The sequence below is a fragment of the Onthophagus taurus genome, chromosome 1 (genome assembly GCF_036711975.1).
Source record: "Onthophagus taurus isolate NC chromosome 1, IU_Otau_3.0, whole genome shotgun sequence".
In the NCBI taxonomy this organism is placed as follows: domain Eukaryota; kingdom Metazoa; phylum Arthropoda; class Insecta; order Coleoptera; family Scarabaeidae; genus Onthophagus; species Onthophagus taurus.
This window is the reverse complement of record NC_091966.1, coordinates 12,345,822-12,365,959: the sequence shown is the minus strand read 5'-3', so window position 1 is coordinate 12,365,959 and position 20,138 is coordinate 12,345,822. Positions and strand designations below refer to the sequence as shown.

The following is a 20,138-nucleotide window of genomic DNA, read 5'->3' as shown; positions in this document are numbered from 1 at the left end:
TTTAGTGCTTATTTTCAAAATCATTATAACTCCTAAAGTTTTAATACAAAATTTCAATTAAAAACGGCAAATATTTACAACTAAACAAAATGGAAAAGAAAAAGTTAGTTAAAGACGCTCATACATCCCAAGAAAGTATTTTATTATCATATGTGGATGACTTTCAAACAAAATTGAATGCTGATAAAGATCAAAAATACGATGAAAACAAATTTCTGCTGCTCCTTCCGCCAACAAATCCTGGAAGACTATGTCGCCTGAATACATGGCGTACAACGAATGTTCATTATGAAACTGATGACAGTAGGTTATGGGCGAGTTAAATAACCTAAACTTATTGGCTAAGAGAAGAAACCCAGAAAATCTTAGTTCTTGGAAGGGGCATTGACCTAGCTACTCAATACCTATAAAATTGCCGATCTACAGTTAGGACCATAACAGCTGGAGTTCCACAAGAGCAAGCACTTTCTCCTCCGCTCTTCAACATCTTCGTGAATGGTGAACCATAGGTACTGAACGTCAACCTGGCGATAACCGCGGACGACGTCTACATCTTCAGCCGATCGCGAAATGTAGATACTGTCGAGAATAGACTCCAACAGTTTCTGCAGAAGATGGAGACGTGGTAACGAATCTGCAGAATTGAGATCCATCCAGGGAAGAACACGGCATTGCTTTTCTCGAGAATAGGACGAAGAAAAGGACCGATTAACCGATGCACTGGTTAAAAAAGACACAAGACAACGCTGTTTTCTAGGACATTAAATTGTTTAACCATCCTTCCCTGTACATACGGATACTACTACAGCAGCGGTTTCAATATGTATTAAAATAAGCGTTACTGAACACCATTATATTCCATTGAAGATTTTTTAAGCTATAAATATTTTGTATGTTATATATTTGCTATTCTCTGGTTTTTGTTTGACTTTGTAATATGTTATTGCGGCAATAAATTATTATTATTATACGACAGCCCTATACAATTGACCATCTGGAGGATGAAGGATGAAGCAGTCATCCCCTGGCGCCACAAAACCAAGCATTTTTGGGACTCAGTATGGACGCCCTGTTATCTTGCGGTTCTCATATACATTCCGTCACAGTTCACGGCGACTGATGGTGGCGGTTCTCTACGGAATGCTGCTTGAAGCGAAATAAGCTTGATTCTGCTCGCAAGATCAAACTCTGCAAGGCTGTTATCAGACCTACGATGACCTACGCGTCTACCATTTAGGCGACAGCGGTGGACTGTAATATGGAGAGACTTCAAGTTGTTCAAAACTGGGTGCTCCGTATGGCTCTCTACGCATCTTGGTATGTGAGGAACGACATTTTCATGGATGACACCAGTTTACTCGGAGAACGGGCGACTTGAGTAACCCGAAGCCCGGGTAAACAAAAGGTTTATAGAACATAAGGTTACCTAATTCCCTATGCCTCTGTAGTATCGATTATCGACGTCACTGGTTCGATACAGTCAGAGTAAAGAGGTGAGTAAAAGATAGACTGTGGTACAGTCTATATAAAATATTTAAACCTCGTATCGTGTTGTGTTGTTCATAGAACCAGCTACGTCACTGACCCACCTTGCCTCTCAGAGGAGGAGAATCGGCATTGGGTAACCTTATGTTCTATAGACCTTGGGGTAAACCCATTGAGTCGTGAGGTATTGCTAATCGAGCTTACGAACTTCGTTAAAAAAAGAGGTCAAGGTCAATGTGAAAACGCTTAGAATGGGCCTTGAGTTTGACTTGTGTGGTGTGAGACATAACATTTATGGATAAAATTGCTAAACAGACACACGACATAACGATAGTAGAGATGTCAGTGTATAGACCAATTTTAATCTTCGTTTGTAAGACATAAGTGCTAACAGAACAGCAGAAGAAGTGAAATTCCTATGAAAAAATCTTAGCAACACGAAGTTAGGTAAAATCTGCAATGAATCCATCAGAAGCCAATTGAATATACAACCTATTGAATTATTAATACAAGAGAAACATTTGGGTCGGTGTGGCCGTTTACAAAGACTGCCAAACAAAGTAACTGTTAAGTAAGTATGGCAAGGTAGAACACCATGCAAGAGAGGCAGAGGAAGGCAAAAGATGTGCTGGGACAGTATGATAGCCAATACAATATATTATGAGTTAGAGATACAATGGAACTAATGCAAAGAGACTGGCGATGAAGAGAAGACGGTGGAGAGAATTATTTTGATATAACCTTCAATTTATTTCGGATTTCAATTTATATAAGAGTAAGGGAAACTATTGTTTTTCAATGGATCGTTGGATTTTTCTAAACCTTTATCATTTAGCTGTATTCGATCCATTCCAACTCCTCTGCGATGGTAACTGATTTTTTCAGAAATTCTTTTTTTATAGCTTCTGAGTTGTTAATTGTTTAAGGATTTCTTCAATTTCAGAACTAATATTATATCTGATTTACACTGTCAGTATCTATTTCAACTTTCATATTTTCTAACGACCTGAATACTTTGGTTTTTCTGGGAATAACTTAGACAATCTCTAATTTATTCTGATCTAAACTTATTGCTTTTTGTTTGTCCATTAATAATTCGAAATCCTCTATCATCCCTCTGTTGGGACAAGCATTCGAACTTCTTAAACACTCCGTAAATGTATGTATTAAGAATGATTTCATAATGGACTATTGTATTATACACCCAGATCTTCATCGAATCTGTTTTGTTGCTAGTCATTGAAGCTACTATTTTATGGGGTGTTATTGAAGTAATCTCTGCAGCGAGCTGGTGTCTCGTCAATGCAGAATGGTAAATTCAATACCCATATCAAGACGTAAGGCTGTCGACCTCACCAATCGTATTCAGGTATTTATGGACGTACCCGTGGTCTGTGAGCAACTGTGTCGCATAGCAATTTATATCATCACGTTTATGTCAGGTCAGATATAAAACGTTGTCCATCGCCTCTTTCGCTCTTACTCCCACCTTTCTAGCAGCCCTGTTGTGATTCGTAACCGGATTTCTTTCCTTTAGACCTAGTTTTAACTTTCTGGTCCCTTTCATTTCAACGCAAATAAGTTTCCGGTAGCCGTTGGTAGCCGTTGGTAGCCGTTGTCGTATCGACAACCAAGAACCCCGCTAGGCAAAAATCAATTTTGCACCGGCTGGTCTGTCAAGATAAGCGTTTAGTATCCCTTTTCTAAAATTTTGCTGTTGACAAATTCCATTTCAAAGGTTCCAGGATATCGTTATATCGTGTTAAACGCGTTCCATTATAAAAGTTATTAAGGAAACTGTGGGTCTTCAGCAGATAGCATCAACAACACTTTCTTGTAATCGTGTCGTAATACATTTTCAACAAAAAAGGTATCAAACATGTACAGGGTGTCCAAATTTCGATGGGTTTGCAGGGTATCTCAGTTATTATGAAAGATAGAAAGTTGCGGCTTTCGCGAACCTGAGGTACTTTTTTGTGAAACTTACAACGGCGCAAACCAAATTTTCATAGCCCTCTTCGTTTTTGATATACAGGGAGTTTTTGAAATTTACGATTTTCAGACACCTCCTGTATCTTGGCTCAAATGAATCAGTAACTTGATTCATGACTGGTTGATTAATGATGACTTCGTTGATCGATGAGGTGAAGGAATTGCTGCCTTTTCTTTTTGAGAAAAACCCCTTTTCTCAAGCAGGTTTTTCATATGATACCAAGGACATCTAGAGACACTTTGGATAAAAGTTTCAAAGGGGTGATTTTATTGGAACAATGAGCTTTTTTATGGAATTTATAGCAACAATAAGTTCTGTTTCTGTAAATAAGGAAAGATGTGTGCAGTTTTTCTCTAATTGTATTTTTTCTTTTCAGACCACCCCGGAAGCAAGATGTTGACGGTGGATGACATCGTTGAACGGTATTATTATTTCCTAATCTCTTCATAATTATTTTCCATACGAAGCTTCAAAGGTTGTGGATATATCGTTACGGAGATCTTCACACCTCAGCCTTTTCCCTACGTTCATTTTACTTCTTGTATTGAGATCCCCTAGTCTCCAGAGCATGCTATAGTAAAAATAGTATACAGAAAGATATAAAAATAAGACTAACATGGTCACTGATTACAATACGATTAAATGTGTATTAAATAACATGGATAAGTTGCTTGGAGGATGGTATCTAGCATTCGTTATAATATACTGGAATCTAGAAATGACATTGAGAGAATTTTTTGAAGGGCGCATAGTCACGAATAATGTGATGCCAACGGAAGACGAAAACATGGAGGTACAACGGTTGGTGTTTATAAGTCAAAACTTTTATAGTCGTGTTTGGGTACATATTTAGAAAATACTATAAGTTTAAGCTAGATTCAATTCCACATATTTTTTCTCATTTTAAAATAAAAAACAACAAATAACCCTGATATGTGGTTATTATAAGGGTTAACGTGTCAATATACGCGTATTTGCGTCAATCCTTTTTCTCAATCCCGTTATCAGTTTGGTTATCGTTATTACCATGTGTAGGAGGCTTGAACTGGGAGGTTGAATTTACGTTTATATGACGACTCGTTGTACAACTGAACCCAATATTGAGCAATGCGGGGGAGCGGCTATCAAAAAGGCCTAATTACAAACGACATTGATCGCAATGAAGGTCAGTGTGAGGAAGTGGAATCGGCATACTTCATTATAATACACATCTCCTGAGAGGTATGTCAGGGGCTTCATTGCGCGGGTAATAAAACACTTCGTTATTAACGATAACGATAATCTAAATTTGAACTAAATTTGAGAATACATGTCAACCTGATCAAACATAAAGAACTTGAGTAATGATTTTCAAATAAATTTGAAGGTATACCTCCATAAATTAAGAATAGTGCTAGTAAGAAAACTTAAGGAACTTCTATGACTACATTTTAAATTACAGTTACAGTTAAGGATTATATTGTCCAGACCAAATTTTTGCCAAAATTGAGACTTTTCAAAAGATATTTTGACACTAAGAAATAATTTTTACATAGCGTTACGTAAGACTTTAAGTTAACAATTGCAACGGTTGATTTTCAAGCATCAGATAAAACTTCAGTTAAGTATATCTTCTCAGTTTTCCCATCAATCATTTAATGTAAAAATTCTTGTTTTTTTTTACCTTACCAGAGATAAGGCCAAACCGTTTATAAAAACCAGAATATTTATAACTAAAATTCTCAGTAATAAAAAGTATCAACACAATAAAATTATTAAAATTAATTACAACAACAATAACAAATACAACCTGATCAATTAAAAATGAAAAGTCTCAATAAATTAATTTGTTTTAGCGATGATTAAACAAACAAACAAGGTTATGAATAAAACAACTGTATATATTTAAGATGTATTTGTATTTTATTTTCTGGTTGAATAAATCCCAATATCTCCCGGAAATTCTATGCAAAGTCCATCAGTGAAACATATAAAAAGCCTTTCATGAATAAATTTTTATAAATTAATTACAAACTGAATTATTTTCATCAACGTTATTTTCTTTTTCTGTTAACAAATCGTATCCCCTTTTATAATAATCGTATAAAGTCTTTCCTTTTTAAAAAAAGCAACAATATACTATCAAATAATACTGTTTTTTTAATTTCATTTCATTAAAAAAATGAAACATAAAACTGCGTGTATGATTTTAATCATTTGTTTCGATAATCTATCAAACTTCCTGAAATTATTTGCGTGGCGATTAGGAGCATTGTTGCTAATTTGACATATTGACAGGTTCAAGTATGTATTTGTGTAAGATAAACGATTTTGAAGCCCAAGATAGATTTATAATGGGTAGAAAATGATGACAAAATAAAATTTTATTTTTCGGGATTTATTACTCACGATCAACTGGCACTGATTCTAAAACATCCATCGTATCGATTGCTTAAACATTTTGATGTTGTAATCCCAATAAACACAATAATAATGTTATAAAGAGGTAGTAATCGATGGCTTAAAGTCAGAATTGTGATGAAATTGCGTTTATATGTTTACTGAGGATTTAATTAATGTAGTTGAGGTATTTATAACATCTCTAATCTACACTACTTAGATTATGTTAGTTTTAATCTATATTTGACTGAGTTTAAAGATTATTGTGTTACTATGACGTAAAATTTACTTAATTCTTTCCTTCGTTAAATGATATTTACGAATTTACCCGATTTGTGTATAAACTTTTTGAAATTCATTTAATTTTCATTAAATGATTTTGAATTTCCTTAAAATATTTCAAGATACGGAAATGTCTTTTTTACCATGGGGAAACAAGCCTGTTTCGAGATTTATGAGGTGTAGTTCTGATGGTTTACTTCTATGTTGAGTAGTTAGTGAAAGATACTTATTAACATATGTGAATTTGAAATTTTCGGCTAAATCCGAAAAAAACCCGATTTTTGAGCCAGCAATCTTTGTCCACGTTGCGATAATTTGGAAAATCGCGGTTTAGTAGGATGCAACCCGGTGGATTTCAACCCGGTTTTAACCAAACTATGTCAAATAATTGCATTTGTCGAATCCCGTTATCTGTTTACCAAAGTTATGTGTGTCTATTTTTTTTAGAGCGATTTACGCGAATTATAAATTAAAAAGAAGGTAGTAAAGATAGTACGCTCCAGACAGGACGTCGCGCCTTTATTTTACCTACATAAAGAAATAAAGGTGCGACGTCCTGTCTGGAACACACTCCACCACCATCTTTTCCGCTTGGATGAAGCTCTCCTCCCTCCACAAGTCTTGATTTTTGGCGAGTATAGTAGTTGTCCTTGATCTACATATTCTTCATTTGGCTTTATATTAAGTTCTGACTTGTTTATTTCTCATTCTCTCCATTTTTATCACTCACCTGTCTTTTCGTAGTTATTTTTTCTCCTGCTCCAAAGCTTGGCTTTTATTTTCTGCCGATAACATGATGCGCATCCTTATGTTAGATATACCTACTTATGCATTTCTATTTCACTCATTATAAATATAATATGATCTACCTATTTGGATTTATTTATTTGCTTTTATTTAATTTTATATCCCGCCTGTCATTTTGTTCTAAATTAATCCTCAAATATTGGAAATTGTTAACCTGTTCTATTAGTACTTCCTGTACTCTTATTTAACATACTTTTCGTTCTTCAGATATAGCCATTACTTTACTCATATTTTTATTTAAGATCATTCTATTTCCGGATAATACCTTATTTTAGTTTTTGCCTCAATATTGATTTCAATTTACTCTCCTTGTTGTATTTCTTCGTCTTCATATCTTTGTTGCTCTGTTTTCACTTTCCCATGATGTAAACCTTTAAAGTGTTATTTCCAGCGTTCTATTTTTTCTTTTCTTTTGTCAGTATTTTACCTCCTTCATTTACTATTATCAAGCTATCCACTTTTTTATCTCCTCTATGACTTTGTAACACTTTCTAGAGCAACTTTCGGTTACTTTGTCCATCTCTCTCTAATTTATTCCCAAATTGTTTCCATATTTTTTGTTTTGATTGTTTAATTAACATCTTCACTTTTATCTCTGTTCATTGTATCATTCATAAATTCTTTCTGTTTTCTTTCCTTAAGTACTTTAAGTCCCTTTTAATCTTAACTTCCTGTTTAATTTCTTGACTTATAACTAAATAAGATTCATAAGTGTTAAGGTTGAGGATTAAGCTATAATTGACAGCGCACTGAAGACTCTCCATCCAATGACATTACAATCTAATTCGAACTTTGGCCTTCCATATTTTCCGCCTCCAGGCCCGTTTGTCCCCCCCTATCGCTTTCCAATTATGCAAATGTATTATGGTTCGTGCATCTGTTTCCACTTTATCCTACCACCGATTACCTGGTCATCCCACTGGTTGTCTGCCTTCAAGTTCTTCTTCAACATACACTCTTTTGGTCACTTTTGAAACGTCCATTCTTTCTATATTAGCCGCCCATTTGAGAAATTGTTAGTAAAGTAGATCCAGAAAAGGCACATGTATGTGGAATACATGCATAATCTCAGAAAACTGTCCACCTCCGAAAATCTACTATAGAAATAAGGATGCAATCAGATCGACATTTCATAAAGGTCGTATAATATGATGAACCAATAACTGAACCACTTTGTGAAATATTCATCATAATATATACCCAACTAGTTGTACGAAAGAAGAACAACATTACTGTTCAAGATGGGAGATTAGTCCAAATAGAATACTTACTAAAACGTTTCTGGAAAGAGTGCTGGAAAGAACTAGCAACCGTGTCGCAATCTATTCAGACGTGTTCGAGTAATGAAGCTTATAAATGCAAAAGTAGACAGTTTTGCATAACACACAAAAAATCTTTTAAATAATATTCAACTGTTACAGACATAGATCCTCAACAGGATCGGTTATTAACTGCGTTGTGGTATCTTGTCTAAAAGTATTTCTGAATCATGAATTAACTACAAGATATACCTTGTGTAATAAATGCATTAATATTATCCAACAATTTCCTAGAGCCAGCACTATTTCCCTCAATTATCACCTTTAAAATCATTCATTATTATTCAACATTTTCTAGCGACGACTAAACTACTATATACTTCCAACCCAACCCAACCCAAGCCACGTGTAACAGACTTGTTCACATTTTGTTTTCATTTTGAAAGCATTATTTTGCGGACTATTGTGTTTTGCAAAATTATGAGTAAGTAAAGCAAAAGATTTGAAGGTCCCATCTTTACTTACCATCTTACTTTTTTAAGACTATATTCATAAAACTGTAATTGATTTGTCCAATGACGATGAATCTGACTGACCAGAACCTTGAGATTCTTTGTAAAGTGTCTTGAAAATATTAAACGAACGATGTCAGAATTATGTTTGAAGAACTTTGAAAAGTTAAAACATCGTTAAGCTTTGCTTCAACTTGCAAGCATTGAATAAATGAACGAAGAATTTTTACAATAAGTATGTTGATCTATCTCTCTAAGTCACATAAATATATAGAAAAATGGGATTCATTTTTGATCATCCAACTACCACGAAAGCATCCGACTTTTTTTTCTAATTTGATATCAAGATTATTAACAAAAACGCCGTTACATCTAGAAGAGGAAAATGATGAAGACGATACTCCGCTGCCAAAACGCAAAAAAAAAATATAACTTGTTTTGTTCCTGAACTTTTGAAAAAAGGTTCTCTGTAAATTAAAGTAAATACTTTTATTTAACACTCAAACCCACCCTGAACGATCCAAACTTATACAAAAAGTACAATAAATATTTTTACATTTAAATTTTTCCACTCGAAATTATTTTTTGATACAATTAATATGTATACTTGAAACAGCTCTAATCTAAAAATAAAACCAATACGTATTATTCTATATTATAGTAAATTACGCACTTTGCTCCTGTTGTAAAGGAATTCTCCAATTTATTACTATCAAAAACGTTAATAAAAACATAAAAAGTTTATCTAAAAAATTAAATTGATGATGTTTTTGTCATAAATAATCTGTTATTTCTGTTAAGTTACTAATAAAACCTTAATTAGTCACAAAAAAATTATAATGGTTAAAAAAAATAAGAAAATTTGATAAACAAATAATGCTTAAACAGATTTATTTAAAAGTAATATCGAATAAAATAAATTATTAAAAACAATAACAGAAACATCTCGGTAATATTATAAAAAATACTATAAACCAAGATTATTTTCTTTCGAAACGATTATTTAGAGTAAATAATTAAAGAACAAGTATATTATTAATAATTAAGTTTAACAAAAGAACTTGTTATAAATTAAAATCAACTTTATTAATAATTATTTTTCAGCAATTGGAAATATTTTATCTTTTTCTTTTTAGAATTTTGGGTATATGCCGACATCACCAACATCTATACAAGTTCCATCAGTAAAGCAAATAAGTTCTCGTGTTTGGATGTACTCATAAAGATTTATAGCAAATTCATCAGGCATTGACTACAAAAAAGTAAATATTTTTACAACAGAACTAATTGAATCAAATAAAATTGCTACCTTTGAGTTTTCACCATGATCATCATCGTTTTGTTGTGTAAGTAAATTATAACCACGTTGGGCATAAAATTTTATGAATTCCAATCTCTCTGCAAAATTTGATCAAATGTTATTTTTTTAACAAAAATAAATATTTTCTTTTACTTACCTTCAGATGGAATACTTTCAATAACTGATACAACATCCAATTCTCCATTTGTAACAGAAAATTGAACACACAATACAGCGACTATCACCAAAATGATAGCACACTTCATTTTTACTGTAGGTAAAAAACTTTTTGTTAGCTTTACTTGAAGTGATTAACGAAAGGACACTGTTGGTTGGGTTTTCAAACGATTTGTATTTATCGCCACCCAACACTAATCTGTTGCTGATATGACTTAATCGATATTTTCCTAATCCAAGTGATTGACGCTTTACGCACACTATATAAGTGGTATTCTTACAAATTAATTGTCCTTCACATTTCTCCTTGTTGTCATCGTCGTCGTCACCCTATTGCTTTTTTAAGTAGTAGTTTATCCCATTGTTTACGTAAAGTAAATAATCCTTCGTATATAATCCTGGATCTCTACAGTTATATACGTAAAAAATGATGAGCTGGTGTTATTTATCGGAAAATAAATCCGGTTAATATCCAAAGATTATTAGTGTGCGTACACAATAATTAGTGTTTGAGGATTTCGGAGTTCTTTGTTGATTAGTAAAAAATATTAATTTCAGATTTATATTTAATTCAGGTCAATTATTAACAAACAAGGATTTTTAAAAGTAATTATTAAAAATTTTTCGTTATCTTAAAAATAAATATTTATTTTTCGAGGCGGCATCGGCACTTTTTAAACATTGTTGGTAAATACCACAGGTTTATTTATTTTGTAATTTTTAATTCTAGAAATATTCTCGGTTATTGCCAGATCTTGTAATTATTTATTGATTTCTTAACTAATGATCTTGATGAATTTTTATGAAATATGAAAAGATTAGGTTAATATATAAATTAATAAATGCTTAATAAAATTTTAAAAAATGAAATTGTTATTTTTATAAATAACATCGTAATTTATTTCGACAATAGGCAATTTGTGGAAAAAATATTTCGTGAAATACTCACTCTAAATCATCAAATTATCTGAATTATGAGTCATGATGTATACCTTTATGGAAATACTCCATACAATCCTACCTGAAATAGCTATTAAGTATTATTTATAATTGGTAATTCCTATATCTATAAGAGATTCCAGTAGTTTTACCATTTTTTGTAAAAACGTCCGCGATTACATTAAAATAAATAAAGATCTTTTTATTCATTCTTTCTATGCATTTAAAAAACTGCTCTTTGCTGCAGTTGGTGTGTTGCCTCGAGCGTTCATTTGATATTTGATATATGATATATTTATATCACCTAAACTTAGTTTTAGTTTTTTACTTTTGAATCACTTTTGTACCATTAATGTTAATTCATTATTATTATTATTGTGAACTGTAATTCTATTTTATTTGTATATAATTGGTTGTTTGTGGTACAGTATTAACCCGTGCGACGATAGCAACAAACCTCCCAGCAACAAACTTTTACCCGTAATTTCCTATCTACTTTCTTAGCTGATATCTTCCTTATAATTAGGGATAGCGAAAAACTAAATGCACCACTTGAAAGCTTGAATCTTTCTCTATCTAAAACCGGGACTTTTCGTCTGCCGATAAGTTGATATTAAGATCAATAAAAAATGAAGAACACCGCGCTGTACTTAAAATAGCTCAAAATTACCAAACTTCAAGGCCTTGTGCAATTGTTACGAAACCGAATTTTAAAAAACTGTTATCACAGTCAGAAAGGGCGCTCCTTCAGCTATTTTAATCCGAGTTTTCGTCGGTCAATATCTATCGGTGTCATGCTTAAATCACCCTTAATGTCCATCCCTACGCGCAGAAACGCTTAAATACTCTTCCTCTAAACAACTTTCTTATTTGATAGGGAGAAAACTATAGAAACATATCTATCTTATTGAAAATTTTCTGCTCTTTCTAGTGGTGTATAACACGCGGCAATCACGCGCTTGCACACGTACATTTTTGGCCAAAAACTGCTAAATTCACACGTTTTAGCCATTCTTAAACCCTGTTGGGGTCGATAACTTTCTTATATGAGCAGGAGAAAACTCTGAGGTTTTTGGCCAAAAATGTACGGGTGCAAGCGCGTGATCGCCGCGTGTTATACACCACTAGAAAGAGCAGAAAATTTTCTATAAGATAGATATGTTTCTATAGTTTTCTCCCTATCAAATAAGAAAGTTGTTTAGAGGAAGAGTATTTAAGCGTTTCTGCGTGTAGGGATGGACATTAAGGGTGATTTAAGCATGACTCCGATCGATATTGACCGACGAAAACCCGGATTAAGATAGCTGAAGGAGCGCCCTTTCTGACTGTGATAACAGTTTTTTAAAATTCGGTTTCGTAACAATTGCACAAGGTCTTGAAGTTTGGTAATTTTGAGCTATTTTAAGTACAGCGCGGTGTTCTTCATTTTTTATTGATCTTAATATCAACTTATCGGCAGACGAAAACCCGGTTTTAGATAGAGAAAGATTCATGCTTTCAAGTGGTGCATTTAGTTTTTCGCTATCCCTAATTATAAGGAAGATATCAGCTAAGAAAGTAGATAGGAAATTACGGGTAAAAGTTTGTTGCTGGGAGGTTTGTTGCTATCGTCGCACGGGTACAGTATTCTTGGGTTCGACCTGTTTCTGTACCCACATGAAATAAATAAATAAATAAATATTCTTTTTATTTATCTCCTCGAATTCCAGCTAGCGGCCCCGGAGACTTCACTGCTTTTGTGTTTTTGTAATCTTGCATTCATGTCATATAATTTTTGTTTTCTTTATTATATTATAATTAATGGTGCATCACAGACGTAATTAAACGTCTATAGCACATATCAAAGAATAAGTAGTACATTTTGAAGTTTATACAAGGCATAGAATTACATTTGTTTTTGATTATGTATCTCAATTGTACTTTTGTTGTGCTTTAATTTAAATAAAAGTTGATTTGATTTGATTTTGAAATATTGAAATATATGGAGTTTATGATTTCAAGCCGAGCACCAAATTTACTATATTTTAATAAATTGTCCTATAACAAAGGCTTGGACTTATTCAACGACATGGAAAACTGCATACTATAATTATTATATTATAATACTGTTTGTTATTACTGTTTACGGTTCTATTACTGTTTGTTGACTATTTTAGTTCTGTCTTTGTTGATGGAACTTTAGTTGATATCGGCGACTGCTCTTCTTCGGAAATCGCACCTTGGTTCTCACGTGATGATATTCTACAGGCGTTGTCACTTGTGAATCCTAGAGCGGGTGCGGGTCCGGACGGCCTACCAGGCGTGCTTTTTCGTGAGTGTGCATCAGTGCTTACTGAACCACTTTTTTACATTTTCAATACTTCTCTGCGAACGGCTATTTTTCCATCCGAATGGAAAAAAGCTCTAATACTGCCCTTCCATAAGGCTGGCGACCGAAATTTAGTCGTCAACTACAGACCCATTTCTATTCTGTCAATTGCCTCTAAGATCTTTGAACGTCTAGTTTACGATCTGCTTTTCTTTAAGGTCAAATCTTACATAATCCCGGAGCAACACGGTTTTTTTCGTGGCAGGTCAGTGGAGTCTAACCTAATCACGTTTTCTAATTTTTTACTGAATGCTCTAGACAAAAATTACCAGGTAGATGCTGTATACACAGACTACAGTACGGCCTTTGACAGAATAGATCACGGAATTCTTTTTAAGAAACTCTTTAATTATGACATCCCTGTTGGTTTGATTTACTGGTTATCTTCTTACATCTCTAGCAGATCACAAGCTGTTACCATTAATGGCTATCGCTCTTCCTTCAAAGAGATAACTTCCGGTGTGGCGCAAGGCAGTCATTTGGGACCGTTGTTGTTTCTGCTATATATCAATGACATTCATGCGTGTTTTCATTACTCCAAGTTTCTGCTATACGCTGACGATAGCAAAATATTTACCACGATTTGTTCACCTGACGACTGCGAAAAATTGCAGGAGGACTTGGTCCGATTACAGGCTTATTGTGTAAACAACAATCTTTTCATCAATCACGATAAATGCACGAAAATTACATTTACACGCAAACGCCATCCCATTGTTTTCGATTATTCCCTCGGCCCTAATACTCTTATACCATCTGATTGTGTTCCAGATCTTGGGGTTCTCTTTGATTCTAAACTTGCGTTTTCGAGCTTATATCGATTTTATTGTTAATAAGGCCTCTCGCATGTTCGGATTTATTTGTCGTGTCTCCCGTCCTTTTACTAACTTATCCTGTATTCGTTCTCTTTACTTCGCCTTCGTTTCTTCTATCCTTAACTATGCATCTTCTGTTTGGAACCCTCAATACCATATATACATTGATCGACTAGAACAAGTTCAAAAACGTTTTCTTCGGTACCTATCGCGAAAATTCTACTTACCATACTGTGATTACGCACAGCGATGCTTAATATTTGGAGTCCCTCAACTCTCTTCCAGGCGCATTAGTAACGATTTAATGCTGCTTTATAAAGTGAGTAACGGCACTGTTGACTGCTCCGCGATTCTATCTCAGTTACAGTTTAGGATTCCTGTTCGACCATCCCGTGATTTATCGGTATTCTACGTGCCTTGTACTAATACAAATGCGTTTTCTAACTCCGTGGTCCCTCGTCTCATGTTTTCTTTTAACAATTTTTGTTCTGATATAGACTTGTTTGCTACTCCCCGGTCTACATTTAGGAAATTGGTTAATGACCTCCCATATGCATCTCGTGCGCCGTTTGACTTGCGACGTTAATTCTGTTTTTGATTGATTTTTTTTTCAATATTTTTGATTATTAGTTTTGCTTAAGTTTCACTTTTTTGTTAAATTTTATTTCTGTTGCTATGTTTTTTGTTAACCTGTTTGATATTTTTTTTTTGTTACTTATTGCTAAATTCTTGTTTTTAGTTTATAATATTGTATATTTATAGTGGATGCTTCGCTGGGCTTGTCTCGTTTGCATCCCAAATAAAAAATAAAAAAAAAATAAATAAATAAAATAAAATAAAATAATACAAGGTGTACCATTTTGTAGTCGATTTATTTTTAATAGTTTGAAAGCAACTCAATATTCTGTTTGGATTCGATCATTTTATTGTAATTTGGACTTGTACAATTTGTTTAAACACTTTTGTGAGTGTTTCGGGCATTATTTCAGAGATTTGAGCCAGACCAGGTTCTAGAAGCGAGCAATAAAGAACCAAATAGACCACATTATAAGCTAAGAAAAAATCTGAATCAGGTTAAAACAACAAGCACCTAGGAGAACCACATACAACATAAAACTCGTAAGGGAAGGCCTTCGAATGCTCCAAGAGCACCAAAATAAAGTAAGGAGAAAGATAAGAAATATTTAATGCTTAAAGAGATCATTTATAGAAAAAATTTTGAAAACCTACAAGAATTCCATAAAACTATCAGCTCCAAAAACCATAGGAAGAGAAATTAAGATAAACAGGATATGGTTGTCTACAGAAACGTCACAATTAATTGGACAAAGAAAAATATGTATATCAAAATAATAGGAACGTCACAGGACAAATAGAGGACGCAATTTCGAACTAAATATCTCTAAATAGAGGAAGAAATTAAGAAAAGTTATTAAAGACTAACAAGAATATGTAAGAAATATGATAGAAGATGCAGAAAAAGATCGCAGAGTCCATAATATGAGAGAACTCTATACAATAACAAAAAAAATGGGGAGAAAGCCTGAGATAAATATGAAACTCAAACGAAATCTATTTATTTAAAGTAATATATATATAATATGTAGGAAGTAAATCAAACCGAAGAGAAGGTGTTTGGACATCCAAGTATGTGCCAGGATATATTGTATATTACTGAAAATGAACCCACTTAGGAAGACAATAAAAAATATCAAAAAAGGAGATCTATAAAACTGGAAAGCAATCATATTAACCAACGAATAACAGTATATAGATTATAGACGAGTATATAGACGGAAATAGATAAGATCCTGCGAGAAAAACAAGCTGCATTCAGGAACAAGAGGTTATGCATAGAACATAGATACACATGAAAGAGTATTCTCAAAGAAGTAACCGAAATTGGCAGAAATGTCTTCATGTTATTGTCTTCGATTTAGTTAACCATGAGACGATATGGATACTCCTACTGTTGAAATACCGGGAAAATGTATCAGGTTAATTAGAGCATTATATGACAATGCCAGTAGTAAAAAAGAACATCAGGACGGAATAATCAGCGGACTAAAAATCCAACGTGAATGGAGAGGTGTATCTTATTCACTTTGATATTCCTAATAATAATGGACTAGGAGGTAATGGAAGGAACAATAGACAATATAAGGTATAAACTGGTAAGGTTGTGCAAAATTGGATAATTTGGAGTGTGCAGATAACGTTTGCCTAATAACACATACAAGCAAGAAATACAATCGAAACTATAAAAATTAAAGAAAGCAGGAAATAACATTAGTCTCAACATAAATACACACGAACAAATGATATACACAAAATAAAAGTTTGGACAAACAAAAAAGCGAGGCAGGGATGTCAATTATCTGACTATGAGTCTGTTTTTGGTGTATATTAGACACGAAGACCGAAGATTAAAAAGGGCACAAAATGTAGTAGTAGTGGTAATGACAGAAAAGATACTCATTGGTCTATGTGGTGAGGGCAAGGGATATTTACAGAGATGACAAGGAGAGGTGAAAAGAGTTTGAGATAACAATATAAAAAAGAAATGTTATAAAATATTCCACGTACAAAAGATGCAAAAGAGAGAGATGAGAATACAAGGGAAAAGAATTAGAAGAGGTAAAGAAAATCATGTACCTGAAGTTTTAAAACTTTTTAAAATTTATTGGATTGGATTCGAGAGTATGTAGTTTTTCAAGAAGGAAGTTTATTTTAGACTTTTTTAATGATTTTAGAAATTGTTATCGTAATTTATATTATTTATTTAAATTTACTAATCAGGGATATATTCATTTTTTAAACTTTTCTGATATAAATGAAATTTGTGCTTTATCACAAAAAAAAATAATTTTTTTATAATACAGAACTAATGAATAGCTTGTCTATGAAAAATAACTTATTATGTCTTATTAATCTATGTAGATTAATTCGTATCTAAATTTTTAATATTAACAAATCCGTTTCCTGTTGTGGTATCCAAAAAATTAATCATTTACAATGTAATGCGCTGACCTCATTTACAATGTAATTTCTTGAAAATGATTTCCATATTAAAAAACACATACCTTGTTTATTTTATAACAATTTCCAGTATCAAAATTATCCGAATATAACCTGAACGAATTATACCTCAAGTGAAATTTTAAAATTATTTGTTGATATCTGATTGGAGATAATTACGTTTTAATTCACACTTTAATATGTCAATAGGATTTCATTTCGAGAAGGATGAGTTTAAAGTTTACAAAAAGTGATTGAATTATCTGGCTGCTTGTCGTGTTTTTTTTACAATGAGTCCGACCGACCCCAAATGATAAAATCATAAAAACAAGTATTGAAAATGCATTTTTTTGTACATTACTTTACACAATGTTTTTATTTTTCAAATGGTTAATAAAAGCAAAATAAAATATAAATAACAAAACAATGATTTTTTAATATATTGTCATGTACTCAGGGTAACCTTTTCCCTACTTGCTGTATTCTTCTTGCAATCATACCGTTTTTTTAATTATTGACATCGATATTAACAGTTACACGTCACCGTAAACTCCACAGAATTTTTTATTGTCTTCTTTGAGGATCTTTTGGGACATTTATTCATTCTAACTCACCCTGTATAAGTATTTGAACATATGTGACTATTTTATTAATCAATACAACATCTCTCTTTACCTCTGCTTATTTATATAATTTGGTAAGATTATCTGTTGCATCATTTGATAGCTACAATCGTAAGAATATAGATTATCTTATTCTAAAGTAGGATTAAGTAGAATTTGATTGATGTGCTGAACAACAATTTACTTACATGGCGAATCATAAAAAAGTTTTACACAGGTTCATGGACAAAGTAAGAAAAATAAACCAAAGTCTCTTATTTACTGAATATTTTATATACACCACTAATTGTATGTACAGGGTGAGCAAATTTGGGTGTTATTATAGGCTATCTCAGAAACTATAAGAGATACGAAAAAAGTAGGTGCCATGTCCCAGTCTCTTTTTTCGATACTAACCCAATCCTGCAAACACCAAACCTCTATCTTCTTTTGTTTTTAAGTTATAGCCAAAAAGTCAAATTTTCGTGATTTCAAAAAATGCTCATATTTCGTTTATTTTTGAAATTAGAGAAATGGGATTGATACGTTCTTAAGACACTTTTTTAAGTAGAACTATATATATAATACCGCCGTTGAAAAATTTAAAAAATATTTGATGATTGTTGAGATACAACACAATGTTGTATTTTTTTAAATACAAACTATAGTAGATTATGGTGTTACTGAAAAGAGCATATTTTTAGCTTTCAATGATGTATTGCACGCATGGTGTATTTGGGGAAAATAAGCGTTATTTTTTAATTCCAAAATAGTAAGCGCTAAAGTTGTATTTAAAAAAATACAACTTTGTGTTGTATCTCAAAAATCATCAAATATTTTTAACATTTTTCAACGGCAGTATATTCTACTTAAAAAAGTGTCTTAAGAACGTATCAACCCCATTTCTCTAATTTCAAAAATAAACGAAATATGAGCATTTTTTGAAATCACGAAAATTTGTTTTTTTGGCTATAACTTAAAAACAAAAGAAGATAGAGGTTTGGTGTTTGCGGGATTGGGTTAGTCTCGAAAAAAGAGACCGGGACATGGCACCTACTTTTTTCGTATCTCTTATAATTTCTGAGATAGCCTATAATAACACCCAAATTTGCCCACCCTGTACACTATGTATAATTGTGTTATGTAATTACTTCCAGTTCTCACATCAAATATGCGTATATTTTCTTTTTCTGATTCCAACCAGTCACATTTGGGCGCAGTAAGATTTATATCTTCATGTACCTTAAAATGCAAATTTTGTCTAGTAGACAAAACTCCGTCACCTCATAATGAAGAATATCATATCACCAATAATTGCTTCTTTAATCTTCTTTTCACAAATTAACTTAGATTATTTTGAATCTTCAAACTGGTGAAATGAACAGCTGAAAATAAACATGATGAAAATAATTATTTAATTAAATTGTTGTGTTTCGGGTCCTCGTTGGATGCATCTGGTTTACAAGTTAAATTAGGGTCCAAAGAATGATCTCCCCTTAACTATTATACAAATAAAATTTCTTTCCAAATGTTTAAGATTCAAAACACCATCAATCGTTACAAATCAGTCCAGAAAATAACAATGAGTAAATCAATAACAACATAGCAAAAAACGTTTCATCGAAAACGTGTACATAAAGCTTCTTCAGAATTCAACGTCTGGAATGTTCTGCATGTACAACTGCATTCATACCACCTCTAAAGAATACATTCACTACTGCTAGCTGATTTTGTACGAAACGTTAAGTTCTGTATGTGGTTTCTGCACTGCTGCATCAATGTGCCTCTATTTCCAACATACACTTCGCAGATAAACGTCATCATCATTGAACTAGGGATTGTTTTCTCAATTCTCGAAACAGCCATATCTGGGCAGACGAAAACCCTCATAACCCGCGTGTCCAGGAATTCCAATACAGATGTGTTATCAATGTGTGCTCAAGTATTCTGGATGATCATGTGATTGAACCGTACATTTTTCTATTCAGACTAACGAGATCCATCTACTTGATCTTCCAACAACAAGTATTGGACGTGTTGTTGGATTGTAATGCCACATGACGTTTTCAACGGTTTCAACATGACGGGGCACCCCCTCACCTTTCATTTTGTGTTCGGCAACATCTGGACCGACGATTCGGATAAAGATGTGTAGGCCGGATTTGACTCTATTGGAGTTTTTTTCTCTGGGGCCATATGAAG

General features: G+C 32.9%; 1 protein-coding gene across 1 annotated transcript; it reads right to left on the bottom strand.

The window, feature by feature from the left end:
* Positions 1–9,591: 9,591 nt before the first annotated feature.
* On the bottom strand, positions 9,592–10,382 carry LOC111413827 (uncharacterized). The gene is made up of 3 exons (XM_023044939.2): positions 10,175–10,382; positions 10,027–10,115; positions 9,592–9,969 (listed from the first exon to the last, which is right to left on the bottom strand). Exons 1-3 carry the CDS (start codon positions 10,281–10,283, stop codon positions 9,850–9,852), a joined length of 318 nt encoding a protein of 105 aa, XP_022900707.1. The 5' UTR covers positions 10,284–10,382; the 3' UTR covers positions 9,592–9,849.
* Between the last annotated feature and the right edge of the window lie 9,756 nt (positions 10,383–20,138).